This window comes from Ciona intestinalis, chromosome 1, assembly GCF_000224145.3.
Source record: "Ciona intestinalis chromosome 1, KH, whole genome shotgun sequence".
NCBI lineage: Eukaryota > Metazoa > Chordata > Ascidiacea > Phlebobranchia > Cionidae > Ciona > Ciona intestinalis.
Window position 1 is genome coordinate 5,166,992 of NC_020166.2, and position 14,772 is coordinate 5,181,763.

A 14,772-nucleotide genomic window follows, 5' to 3' on the forward strand; every position below is an offset into this window, starting at 1 on the left:
TATGAACGACAATAATGTGTTTAATTGTTACATTAGCCGTACCTTGTTTGCATCTGAAACTTTGCTGTTGCTGTCATCTTCAGAACATGGTTCGCATAATATACCTCCATCAGACTCTTTTCTGGAAAAAAAGATTAATTATGATATTGGGTATAATTTTCTTTGATGGCTATATTTAGGTATAAAGGTTTAAATACCATAAGTGTGCGACCGCTGTATGTATGTAATAGGAAAACTACAACGCGAGAGCATTTAAAGTACCAGCTCTTGCGCGACATCTAACGTGCTAATAGTTTTGCTACTGCAATTGAAAAATACGCCGGACAGACAAAGCAGGTTTCGATATGAAACAAAAGCCTCAACAAGTAACATCTAAGGAAGCATCCAACATCGTCAGCAACTGTGTTTCTACCTGATAGGATCTGTCAACAATGTAGCCAAAGCGGCGGCCGCGGCTGCTTTTTCAGCCTTCACTCTTTGAGTCGAATGTTTCTGAAGCGATCCGATAAACCTAGCAGTAATTCTTAAGGTGTTTTTCTTGACAGGCATCTCGTTTTCGTCAAGTTCCACGAAATCAGCGATTCCTGGTGAGATTTCTCCGAGATCTTCTGTTGTACCGGATGAAACAGCTGCCCGCCTGTTGCGAAGTCGGTTGCAAACTGGACTGCTGTCGAACTGACTAGAGCTTCGGTTTCGTTTTAAATTGTCTTGCTTGTAAGTGAACACCAGGTTATCGCACTCCTGCCCTGGACAGTTCCGGTGACTGCGCAATCCCCGACAAGGGCTGGGCAGCTGACTTGTCGATTTTGACTTGAATTGCAGACTTTTCCACACTGCTGTGACTGGTCCTTTGATATCCAGCGGTAAATCCGACTCCAAGTTGTTTTGACTGCGGTCAAATATTATACATTGGAGCGGGGCAAGACACTCAAGTCATGTTTAACAACATACCAACACACCAATCGCACTTAACACACACTACACTTGCACCGCCTATTCAATACTTATATTGAGTATGCTGGGTAAGAAGTCAATACGTTACTATGCCAGAGCGCAAACAAAACTAAACGATCGATTGAGTCCCTTCGTGTGAGCTAACTCACGCAACATTGAATTTCTTTCAAAGGTACAAAACACACAGCATCGTGCGAACCACAAGACGAAAAGTGAATTCAACCCTTGCGCGCTTTCTCCTTTTAAATCACGAATTCGTCACGTCCCATTATTATTACCTCCCGTATACAACTCAAGGTAAATCGGCGAAAAGTCCTTAAAGGGGAATTACAGAAAAATTAACGCATCATTCGTGACTGAGTCAGACGAAAAGGTTACGAACCGTTGAAATAGAGACGGGAACAAACGAGTTAACTTTCGTAGGGAACTGTAAACTGACACATCACCATTACATATATATGGGATTTTACTTTTGCTTGTTTATCTTATGTTTTGTTCTTTTGTGGACAATTGTAATGGGAATATCGACTGACAAAATTAAGTTTATTAATTAGGGAGAATTCCTAACTGTCAAGGGGCGAAACTGAGAGTAGTATTAAAGATTTGAGCTGCAAGCGACTTCAATAGACAAACTAACAAAAGCACGCACAACAATTAATAAAATATATAGTTCTTTACACTGTAACTGAATAATCTAATATATTCGACTGTTTATATAGATTTTTCCAGCAATAGTTCGTTCTATTTTTAAGGTTTCGTGTTTATTCTATGATGTGTTAATGTTTGGCATTACGCGTATATATACTGTAAAGCAAGATCGTAATCGCATAAACTCAGCTGGAAAGATCTGCCTGCTTGCGCCATTACCTCGTATCTATAAATAATAATATACACTTCTCGTATAACATGCGGAAAATTAATACTAGCTACACAACAAAAGCTCGGCGATGCCTGGGAGGCCATTCAAGTCAAAGTATTCTATGTTAACACGCCCACATATCCGAGTGGTATCGAGTAACAATGGTGCAACCTTTATCTAACACAATGAAGTGATTTCATATTTCACCTCTATTAATATTCAATGCCCCACGCGAGCGTTTACTGAATTATTGTTCCTGAGACCTGGCATACGCGAATTTATTTCCCAATTATTACCTATATCCGCCTGGCATAGTGGGGATCGCAGATATTAAAACACAGCATGAATAATGCATGGCAGGACCAACACCCGCCGCGTTCTAGCTTTGGCAGAAAAAGGCAACGATAACTAAAACTAATGTGTCGAAACACATGAAGCGCAACTAAATAACCATCAGATAGACGCACTATCCCCAAAGACTTAACCATCACAGGCGTTTTAATATTCGCGGTAGACATTTTTCGATCAATACCGTATTTTCTTAGGCACGAGGTGACCGAACTCATTTTGCTTAATTAAAACACATTTCGTGTTGTTGTGGTCGTTCGATAAAGACTTCCTAAGCTCATCCCGCGTACGGTATTCTCCTTGCTTGCCACACAAATCGTATACAACTCTTTTTATCAATACCAACAGTAAAACTAACGCACCACAAACAAATGAGGAAAAACTGTACCGATACATTTAAATCTGCGCTGAAGTATTACGTAATCATACAAAAAAAACTTCAAGACAAATTAATGCTACCATAGGCACTTAGTAAACAGCAAACGGTTAACATAAGTTGCACAGATTAGATTACATCGCTGCAAAAGCTCCTAAATACACGTGTGGGTTAAAGTAAATCCGGATACAACGCACTTCCATCAGTTAAATCCACTGGAGCACTCTATTGACGCAAGGTACTTGCCTCTTGAAAAAACACTTTAGTCGAACAAAGCTTACGCCTACTACAGTGTAACGACTTGTTAGTGGTTTTTGTAGACAATATAGTTTTTCTACCGTGATAATACCGAACGCCTTTATTTTTAGTGTTTTTAACATCGATTATGAACAGAATAAAGTGTATGGTTATAGTATACCGTGGGGTTAAAATAGGATGATTTTGTTGTATTTCTCATACCATTTAGTAGTAAACAAAGAATATTTGGGGTAAATAACCGTAGCCTCGCGACTCTATGAGGCATTGTTTATTAAATAATGGTTAAAAACCCGATTAGAAAATATGAAATTTGGGTGCTAACAATATTCCATCTTACCCCACAGTGTTTTTTACGTTTCAGAAAATACAGAAACACCCAGAAAGTGGAAGAACTGACATTCTAATAAACAGCGCAAGTTATAACTAATATTATTTCCATCAGTCAAGTACACCAAATATTTTCAACTTGATTGGTGTTTGGACACAAGTACAACCGCGACGATTACTATTTTCTCCCCGTGAATGACGTCACGTATGACGTAGGTTACACAGATAAAAACGTTAAGCCAAATGCGAGCGCCAGCACACTTCCTGTTTTTTTCCGCTTAGTCTTATATTTCAACTATACGAAATTTGACTTCAAAACAGTGTGTGTTCTCGTGGCCCATTATCGCACAAATAGCAGCGTCACATATTCCTATTCAGGACCAGGTTATGCATTGATATTTTGAATTTTGTTGTTCACGGCTTTTCATTATTTGGTGACGTTCGACTTAATTTCCCGTTGTACATGGCGAGTCTAGACAGGAGCATGCTAACCGATTTCTCCCGAATATTAAGCCCGAACGAAGCCTTAATCGTTAACGTAGCTACCTCCCTTAAAGTTTTAAACAAGCTTCATTGGATTAGGGTTATGTTTGAAATACGAACAAGACGAACATCGTTCGCAGCCTCAGGGCGATTTTCTCTTAACTTTCAACGTATTTTCTATTTATCGGAAAGTCAACCCAGACAAAACCGAATGAAGGCAGGTTATTATGATGCGTACAGATGCGTCGCAATTATCCTGGCTTAGGAGAAAGGGCAAGCTGCTGCAACTATTTGTCAAACTCAAGCAGTTATGTTTTTATAGGCAAACCTAAACCCTCATATTCGCAGATAGCGGTTAAGACGGAGTAATGTGGCGGTAAATTAGATGACTCAAACGGTTCAACAAGCTTTAGTAGGTTAACGTTCATCTTGAACAAACCATTTAGAATATTAATATTGATCACAGCGTATAACGGAGTCTTCTTATACCCTCTTTAACGTCCAAGCTTAATCGATTAGCAATCGTATCATAACATAATTGGCGCCACAAATATTTCCACCTTTGCCACAGTGAACTATATATTATATTACAAATTCGTTTATATCGTCTAAACAAGCTGAAACATCCCCTTACACGAAAGCGATGCTATATCTTAAACAAACGTAATAAAAACGTCATCTTAGATGTGGTGCTTCTGCCTCTCTCTGCGGTGACGTCGTATAATAAGCTAGCATAACGAATCGGTCGTGCCATTTAATTGGATCCACAGTCAGCATTATAATTACCATAGATGCACCGCAAGGGAAACAATATTTACTATTTCCTCATAATAGGAATTGATTGGGTAGGACACGTGTATGACGATATTACTGATTCGATTTTATAGTTTATGGTACACGTATGCAAAGTTACTTTACTTTAATCGTTCTGTTGAGAAAGCTATGGCGTGAGTATTCATTGCAACGTTTTTTGAGTAGGGTAGGATGGGACATGTTTTAGGTTTATTTCTCGTCCTATCTGGTAGTAAACAAAGATTTTTTAACATAATTATATATCCCTATTCTCGCGGCTCTAGATATCGTTGTTATTTGTTAAAATATCTATTAGGAAATATGGGATTTTGATGATGATAGTATCCCATTTTACACCCCATTAGTATAACGGAAACCATCTATATACTGTTGTTTTGTTCTATTTGACATTAACAGTTAGTAGGCAGATAACATAAACACATTCACACACCAACATGCACACGTACACATCCTCATATACGTCTTGCCCCGCTTTACTTACCTGCACGTCACGGCAGGCAAGTACATGACGTCACCATCTTCGTCAGAGTTTGCGTCATTGTTTAACCCCCGACTAATTTCCGGGGGAAAATATTTCCTTGGTCGACTGAAGGATGCCATTAGTATACACAGCCTTGCAACACACCAAGCAAACTGTTTTTTCAAACAAACATAACTACGCTATGTAATGTATTTTGGTTAATGAGTTAGCAACGTTGTGAGGCAGTCTGATGCCACGCAAGCACAACGAAGCACATCCTGTGATGCAGCAATATTTAGCAAACGTAAAACGTTTGTTGCCTCCAACCTAATGAATGCAAACCAGGAAGCAGCTACAACTGTAACTAATACGCATTACAACGAACATCTAACGTGTAATTATGCGTTGTCATAAACCTAATGACGTAAGATGATGGCAACCCTACAATTACATGGCATCTTATTACTTAAATGCTCCCAATATTAAAGTCCTTCTTATCTGACTGGTAAAGTTCTTACTACAGAAAGTAGCCTTTACATTTTTAACGCTTTGTATCCTGTTACTGCTCGACCATGAACTAGCGAGCACTGAGACGATTAAGTTTCTGAAACCAAGTCCAAGTCAAGCGCGGGAAAAACGTAACTGCTGGCGACAGAGATTACTATCAACTAACGCCCTGTTATAAGGAGAGGCAAACGAGTATCTGGACAGAATCACCGCTTCAGTTATCAACATACATTAAAAGTCTCAATTCCACATATTAGCCAGGCACTGGTAAAACAACCTTTACGCGGCCATTTGAACCAAATGGTACTTTCAAGCGCTATAAAATCGATCAAGGACAAACTCGTTGTAGCTATGGACGGGGTTGACTCCAAAATCGTTTTAAAGACGCCGCCAGATTGTACTGTGCTCGCTTAAACCAAGACTCGCGTCCCTAACATTGTCCCGCAGGGAATTATAATAAATATAAAACAAAATTCGGGCCGAAAGTCGTTTACGCGGAAACTTATTAAATCTGGATTTTAATTTTTTTTAAGTTTCATTTTATCACGCTGCGGTCATATTGTGGACTGGTGGACCCTTTATAACATATCGGTAATAACTTGCGAACAAATTTATTCTTCTTAATCCTTCAATTAGTTTTGCTGATTTTTAAGGAATGTGCGACCCATTTTGTTACATATCATAAGCCTGACATCGCTATGCTTACCACCTGCGTTGACGTTCTTATCACAATAAGTGTTGTGGCAGCCTACAGTGTTTACATTACTCGCTCCTGCATCTAAATCTATTCGCTAATTAACAAAGACGGCGGGGTTCATTTTCCGCAACTGTGTGGTGTGCCACAACCATATTAACAACACTGGATGCATTTAATTACATAAGATCTGAAAGCTAAGAAGAACTCGCGAAATCAATGCTACCACCTGACAATATTGCTCTCGGAAATAGATTAGTTCCTGTTCTCAGGCGACCAACACCGCCGAGAGTTTAATGATTTCTTTAAGAGAATTGTGACAGCTTCCGACTCGTGTAAAGCAAAGCAGGGCAAACGAACATTAAATAAAAAGAATTGGCGATTGCTTGCTTATTTTATGGCTTCTATAAATAGCCCCGCACCCAATATGTTTATGGTTGATGGCGAGTATTGAATTTATCGATCAAATCTCTTCATTCCATTCAACTAATACAAAGATTAAACACATCCGATTAACAACGCTTTTATCCGTCCGTTCTCGCTCACCGTTCTTATTGCACGATGTGAGCAATGTAGACCAGTGAAGGATCATTGTGTGCAAATACTGGATCGCTTAATAATATTCTGTATCTCCAGTCCCGTTTAAGTTCTAACGTAGGCCTATTATTTAACAAGTATATTTATAAAAAAAAATAAGATAAGCACCGTGAAGTTTCCGCATCCAGGCAAGCATCTGGGTCTTCGCTCTTTGACTTTCGAAGCTTCCGCTTTTTCCTGCTACCAAACCTCTTTCGAGGCGGAGACGGAGTCCATAATTTTAATCCGTCAGTGGTCGCCAACAAGCCCGAAATAGGCGACCATATTTTCCTGCGTTCGCTGGCACGTTCGGTTTTGGTCCCAGCCGACGCAGTCCGTCCTACTTTTGCGTGAACTGCTGGCTTCGACGGATGCAAAGCTGGTAGAGAACTGCGTAGCTTTGGACTGGGCCAATTGGTCAACGAATTTTCCGGGTTCAAGTCGCGAACTTTAATTTGTTCATCTGTCAAACGACGGCTGGGAAATCGAAGGAGAGCCTTCATGGGTCACCGGTTTAAAACCAACCAAGCGAAACCGGCAGAAATATCAACTTTAATTCAGTTAAACACTCAACCAGACCTACAACGTATTAAACCAAATATATTCCAACGATGTCCTCTAGAATGACTGCAACTTATAAGTCTGTAAACACTGTCATAGGTGAGGATTGCATCTCTGCATTATTTAGAACAAATACTGCTGTAAACTAAAAACGACGTTCTATTTCGCAGGGCAGTTAGGAAAGTCAAATACACTGAAGACTTGACGCACTGTTGCGAATAAAGATTTTGACCACTTTGTATAAACAAGGCAAGCGCTGCGTGCGAAACTGTTTTCTTTGCGAGACGTGCTGGGGTTGAAACTTCAGCTTTGATGTGCAAAGTCACTTGATGAACAACGGAAATCAAAATGTTCTCGTTAAAACACGTCAACTCTAGATATAACCGCTACACACAACCTGCATTGTGCTGTTCAACTTTATCTTTGTTGCCTTTTTGACTTAGTGGGCTTTTAAATGCACGCCTAGTAGAAAATTGCACCAGACCTTCTTCAGTCAACCAGTAGCGCGATTGAACTATTACGCCATCAGTTTCAGCAATACACCCTGTTTCGCCAGGAAATGCGAACGTCAGTATTTCCAGTGCTTGCAGGTGCCACATAAACGCTCTCGCTGTGTTATTATTGTTGTCCTTTAATCGACTGATGATGCGCCATTTGTGGTTAGCAGTATATTACCTGATACTGAAAAAGGCTTTATTGCGGAATATAATGACAGCGCTGGATTTTCGTTTTGCCTCGCCGTGTCTCGCAGCACGTAACCTAAAGCCACTATATCCATGTCCAGACAACATCACGCATACATTATATATATTATATATGCACACCCACTCACGAGGTTACCACCCGTCCGAAATACACGAGTAATACACTAGATGCCCGAGACTAAATTCACTGAACTGGCACTGAGTCAGACGTATCATGATTGGCGTCGAATAGTTGCCGCAACGAGCGACATGTAGGTGCGAAGTTGCGCGTCACGTGTTCACTGCACGACAGCTTATGCGTGAGAAACCCGCCACTTGCTAATATCAACAGTTTGGTGACCCTATAGATAGGCCTACAACAATCGGAAAGGGTATCCTCAAAACACACAAGTCTCATGTGCCAAACCACTCCAGGCATTCGTATATAATAATACTTTTAAATATTGAATCACCGTTTTTCGGATACCGTGTTAAATTTTCGCGGAAAAGTAATAAAAATAAAAAAATAAAAACCTAAACTGTGTACAACATACTTAAACATGCTTTCACGTTTGAGATGTGTACCAACTACTTTAACAAAATATTTGATCAAGCTTGACGAACAAGCATACCAGCGGAGGATACTTTAGAGTTTAGATAAATGCTTATACATATAAATGTATAAGGCACGTTATACAACACAGAATTGTAATGTTTAAGTAAACTTACCGGGCGGTCTTTAACGTGAGTGAAGCGTCGCATCTGAAAAACAAGGCAACAGTTAAAGTGAGTGAACCCTAAGATCGTTGCTTTTAATAATTACTGATTAAAGGCCATGTCATGGGTCAGTAAATAAGTTTTCGGTAAATTTCGTTTTTGTTTTTACTGCCAGTACGTGAATAAACAAACAGTAATCAAAGCGTCTGTTGATTTATCTCTGCAGCAAGCGACTTGAAAAACTCCCAACCAAAGAAAATACCACAAAATCCGGTTATGCATGAGATTGCCATGAAATTACCCCTCCGCCCGACATGCTTACCGTTCAAGACGATATTTTCTCGGTCTGCTCCCGGGCGAGCGCAAATTGTCAAGCCATTTTATTTCCGGCATTTTTGAATTACTTTGTGTAAACTTTTTTGGCAGATAAAACAGTGCTAAAACTTAATATATATAGCTACAGTCTGGCTGGTTCAGTTATGTTAATCGAATTTTCTGTACAGGCTTTAACTTCGTAAAGCAACAGACAAATCTGAATCTAATGTCTGTCATACAAATAAAAGTTTAGCAACATTTATCAATTGGAACCATTATCATAATATAGTATGGATACAACCAAACACACACAACAACTGCATGGCACAGGATAACAAGCTCTTCGTTTTATCAAACGCGGCCTAAGCTCATGAAAAAAATATGTTTTTCTCTAAAACCTGACCGCAAGTCTCCATGGCTTACTTATGAGCGAATAGCAGTCTTTACTGCCACATCGCTCCAATGCGTATTGTGATACTTTTCTCTAAAATGCGGAACTGTTTTTAGGTAAACGTGGAACAAACACCTATTAAAACAGGTAGTGCAATATCGATAAGAGCATACCAGCTGAACATTTCTAGTTTACCAAAACTAATTGGCTGCAATTATTTTCAAAATATTCAAAATAGTGCACAATTATTTTTCTAATAGCTGACATTCTGGTTTAACAACAAGAAGGTGCAGGAACTCAAAATACGCTAAATTCGTGACGTCACATTGCAGTGTGGTCACCTGTGTTGTCTATTAACAATAGCTGGGCGATGATGACAAGGCGTAAATCACCACAGCATCGGTGCTTAAACAATGCAAGCGATTAGAGCTATTCTCAAGAATCGACTATCCGCCTGAATATTCATTACACGACCACAACAAATCGCAGAAATAGAAAAAGCACAAGTAAATGGAATAAATAACCAAACCACGAAGCGCTTTTAATTAGCTTATGCCTTTCTCCTATTCGCAAAACAGCATGCGGTTGTTTCTAGAACACCTGCATCGCAATACACCTAACGCCCATGAAGCATACATTAAATTAGTATTGACTACTTTCTCCCTAAACGCTACCTTAGCTTTCTTAAACGAACTTTACTGAGCATAGTTTAATATCGATTGACTCGTACAGCTTCAACCTTTCATTAACACGAGAAATATTAAAATTCTACATGAGCTGTATATGAGGCATTGCATGTTTTTGACTAACTGAAATAGTTCACCCACATCGTGAGGTTCTTTTTTACAAAACAACCTAATATGGTGTTACAAATAGGATATTGTGCCTTCGTCATAAAAAGACCCTGCTTTTCCTTTGTAAGTCGAACACATCTATTTCTCAATAGGTCGACGTATTTTACGTCATCAAACCGAAATCACATCAAAAAAATTTCCGCCTGACAACAACCTGTACACCTTACTACAACATTTCCTAATGTTGCTAAACTGTACCAGAAATGGCTCCTAGACTTCAAGGAACCGGTGGAAACTTGTTTATAATGTCGTCACCAGTTTCCAGCTGTGACGGAGCGAATCTTTTGTCTGCGCCCATTTCAAATTTACCAGCTGTAACATTACTGACAATAAATCACAACGAAATCTTATTTCGAAGTAGAAACAAACGAGAAAGCAATTTATCATAATGTCATATCGTGAGTGCATAATTAAAACAATAACGAATACATGGCTTAACCATATACAAATCTGTATTAACACAGAACACTTTCATTTGTAACAGGTTATTCCTGAACTGACGTATACAGTGCATGATCTGTTTAACTACTGACCGACCACCGAATACACCTAACACATAGCGTATATACTACACTTGGTATATTTGGAAGTTTCTTTATGCTCGTGTCGATAATGCTGCTGTCTATACTATCAGCACGTTCTAATACTGAAGTGAATGACTTCATAAAAACATAGCTTACTAAAAAGATATGAATCAATTTGAAACCTTGAATGAATCAAATGTAACTAATCACCACAATCCAGTAACCGACTTCCCAATAACATATTCGTTTTGATCAAAATAAAGCTATCCATAGTCATCCTAACCAACAAACCACCAGGGATCTGTTCTTAATAAGATTTCCAGGCGGAGATAAACACAGTAGCAGGAATCCTCTCTGACAGTACACGCTTTATATTTACACAAGATCACTGACTGTTGGTTACGCAAACTGTTAAGTAGTTTGTTGGTTCGCATGATTAATTAGTTCTAAAATCTTAAACAATAATCAGGTAACCACTCATCTAGCTGCAGGAAGCTAGCACATAACTTCATTACTTGTGGGACAACCATGAACATCAACAGATAGCAAATGGTGTGATACGAATAACACAATGTGTCCGTCAAGGATCTAGAAGCAGAGTTTTACCGCACGCCCTCAGTTCGATATACATACATTCGATACAGTGTCGCTCGAAGGCGCAGCGGAGCATAAATTACGACATTGTACGAAAAGCCGACTGATAAAATACCACAGTGTTTCAAATATTCAATGCGTTCAAAGTCAACCAAATGAAGAAAGAATAATGCCACAATGTTGGCACCAACCATTCACACGCCAATAATACAAAGTATTTCCTTCTGGTCTAATTTACTCAATTCGAAGTTTAACGGAAATACTGTGTTTGGGTTTCGTGGCAACGGAAGTCATATTCTTGACAGCTAAATTGTGTGCCGTACAATAAGCTTACGACCCCTGTTAAAACTACAACCAATATTTTGGTAAAAATATTTGACCTAACCACTTAGGGAGAATATAAACATAAATGAGCCATATGTGACATTGCCCTTTCCACCTTAACTAAAAACACAAGAACCACGGAGTATGTGACGAAGTGATACGGCATGCAAAATAAGTCTGTAACAGGAGACAGGGTCAAGTGGCAGAGACCACGAGATTAGTATACCTGTCTTAACACGTGTATAGTTAAGTATGCCTTTCAGACCCGTCGGTTTAAAAACAGTGAGCTCTGAATGAATTCCTATTCACACGTAAAATACCACGCACACCGCACACAGCAGAAATTATATTTACCGTCTCTTCTCGCTCTTCTGGTGGCGACGGAGGATAGGCCGAAGTTTCCCACTAAACGATGATGAAGATGAATTGGAAGAAAGTGAAGATGCAGAGGACGCCTTTCTGGACTTTCTTCTGGATGATATTTCTTCCCTTATCTTATTTTCCGGTAACGATTGTCTCCTGCCTTCTGCAGATTTATCCGATTTTTCGCCGACAATTTTAGAAAGGCTGAAAACATTTTTAAATACGCTGAAGCCGTTGGTAACAGAATTCCTCCTGAGAGAGAATATGGGAAGAGACCGTCGTCTTCCTTTCTTAGCGTCCGAGTCATCCGGCGAGTCTTTTTTCGGCCGCAAAACAACTTTCACTTTGGAAGATTGTTCAGTCTGTACGTCATTATTTGTTTCGGTATTATCCGTAACGATTTGGTTAATCTGTCTGGATGGTTTAACTACCGTCACCAAAGTATCCTTTGTTTCCAATGTTCCGGTCTTTGTCTGCATATTTGTAGACTCATTTGAACTAACGCTTGTGTTTTGCATCGTAGCTGCATCAAAGATTGTTGAAATGTCTTCTGAAAAACCAACGGAAAGTTCTAAAGTTTCTGGTCGCGCTACCATAGAAACTGGGCGTTTCGGTCTCTCTTGCTTTTTAGGTCTAAGTTGAACAGAAAGCCTGGGCTCCTTCGTGTGCGGTTTGCCAACAACTTCACCATTACCGTAGTCTACGCTAACAGGTTTATTCTCGTTTCTTTCTGCAGTGAGCTTGACACTCCCGCCTTCTACCCCTGAGCAAAGTCGAGAATCGAGTTCATTGTACAGAGAAAGTCTGTTGGAGTTTGTAGGGGGCTTTCCCGGCGTTAGAGGCCGTGAAAGAGTCACGGTTCCAGCTCGTCTTCTCCTTGTTGCTGGGAAACGAGGCGTCCACGGATTCTCGTAACAGTTTGTGAAGCAGCGGTCGGGAGATATTGTAGGATCGACAGCTTCTTCGTCATTCGAATGTTGCAGTTTTTGTGGAGAGAAGAACAAATCCTCCGGCCTCATCATTGTGGCTGGTGGTAAAGTCATCTTTCTATACTCTGTTATGATTCTTGTGTATTCCTTCACCTCAAAACAACTTGTACAGCACTTCCTCGCGGCTCCTTTTTTATCACACAAATCTTAACCAGTATGAAAATAACAGTTACCTAAGTTACTAGAATAGTCCCGCCTGTGTACATACAAACAAAGCAAGTGTGATAAATAAACAAACGAAGCTTCACTGACCGGAACTAACTAACCGACTTTACATAGTTGTAAATGTAACAGACAGGCATCTTGGGCAACAGGAAAACGAACCTTTATTACGTAACAAGGCATTCAAAAACGTCACTGCTGGTCACCGAATGTTACAGTACGTGCTGTGTCATTTATAACTTCCGTTTCACATATCGCTGATTTTTAACGTGGGGGATAAGTAGGTCGTATATAGTCATTCGTATGTGAATGTTTCTGTCTGTGTGACAACCAGTGCTATAATTGGTATGGTGGTATTTAAACTGGAACACCCCAGCGCTCGCTAATATGTACATGTACCTATTTGTTTTAGACGGTACAAATATATTCGTAAGATCGATTGCGCAAATAAACAGTCTACTACCTACAACAATAGAATATATAATAAACTAAATGACAAATATATTGTTATATCTGCTATTCTTAATATAACACGTTGTTTCTTTACCTAGTTTCCAGTAGTTAACGATATAAAAGTTGACCTATTCTAACTTCGCCAGCCCTGCCCCTATTAAATGCGCCGGTGAATGACGACAACGTGGAAAAGTTACGTGGAAATCGGTGATAAATCTTCGTCGTTTAATTGAACTGTGACTTCTTTATGTCGATCACGAAACTCGATTGAAAATTACCTTCTATGCGAGTACGACCACCAAATTGGGCGAGCGAGATAATTGCAGGTAATACGATCTCTATATCGCTTACGGCGAGTCCTTGTTTCCCAAGCAATATGACGTCATTTAAATTTTCACAAAGATTTAAAAAACATTAAAAGATACTGAAATACTCTTTAATTGAATTGCATACAATCCAACGTGCTAGCATAACTATATTAAATATTTGCTTTATCCTTATATTGCATGCTGTATGGGGTATATATAGCAACAAAAATGTCAACACACAAAACGTATTCATTATTTCCCCGAAAGCCGATAATAGAAACGGGTGCAGTCAGCGGCTAAACGTTTCCATATTCATTCCCTGCTGCTATCAACTTACAATCCGACACCATTTTTCGACCCAAGTGGCGACAAATTACTTGGAAATCTAAAAATGTTTTTGTTTTGCATTCTGGTAATATTTTCCCTTTGCAGCGTTTATAATATATGCACATAGTTACAATACAACCCATAATTTTCACATAGCTGAATTCAATTAATTATTACATATAGTTGCTACTCTGAACTCCTGTTTGTTCGCTCGTCAAATGGATTAATTAAATAAGAAATCAAAAAAATCAGCCCTGGTCGTAATCAGTATGAGAGACAACTGCAACTCGCTGCAGAATCCTACTTTTTGACCGCGTGAGCACGTGAGTAGTAAAAAGGGCCGATGCGTTGACACGCAGCACGCGTGTGTGTGACGTAGTGTGAACGAACAAAGGCAGAATGAATACGGAAGTTACAAAACAGATGTTTGACACGGTAGAAACAAATTTTGTTTGTTTGAGTTTAAACAAAAAAAACTGTGAAACATAAAACGAAACTGCGACATACAACAAAATATGCGGTTTAGATATCTGGGGCTCTTTTAAAACTTAC

The 14,772-nt window shown here is 39.4% G+C and overlaps 1 protein-coding gene across 6 annotated transcripts in view; it reads right to left on the bottom strand.

Annotated features, from left to right (window-relative positions):
• LOC100183188 overlaps window positions 1–14,772 on the bottom strand; it is a 43,329-nt gene that overhangs the window by 8,975 nt on the left and 19,582 nt on the right. For 3 of the 6 annotated variants that reach the window (XM_026833951.1, XM_026833948.1, XM_026833955.1), the window contains 3 exons: window positions 8,629–8,661; window positions 413–889; window positions 43–121 (listed from right to left, as the gene is read on the bottom strand). In XM_026833951.1, the coding sequence (XP_026689752.1) occupies window positions 43–121; window positions 413–889; window positions 8,629–8,661 (589 nt within the window). Of the gene's footprint in view, window positions 1–42; window positions 122–412; window positions 890–8,628; window positions 8,662–11,972; window positions 13,503–14,772 lie in introns of those variants that run through there. The other 3 variants (XM_009864064.3, XM_018813026.2, XM_026833958.1) reach the window with 2 other exon arrangements.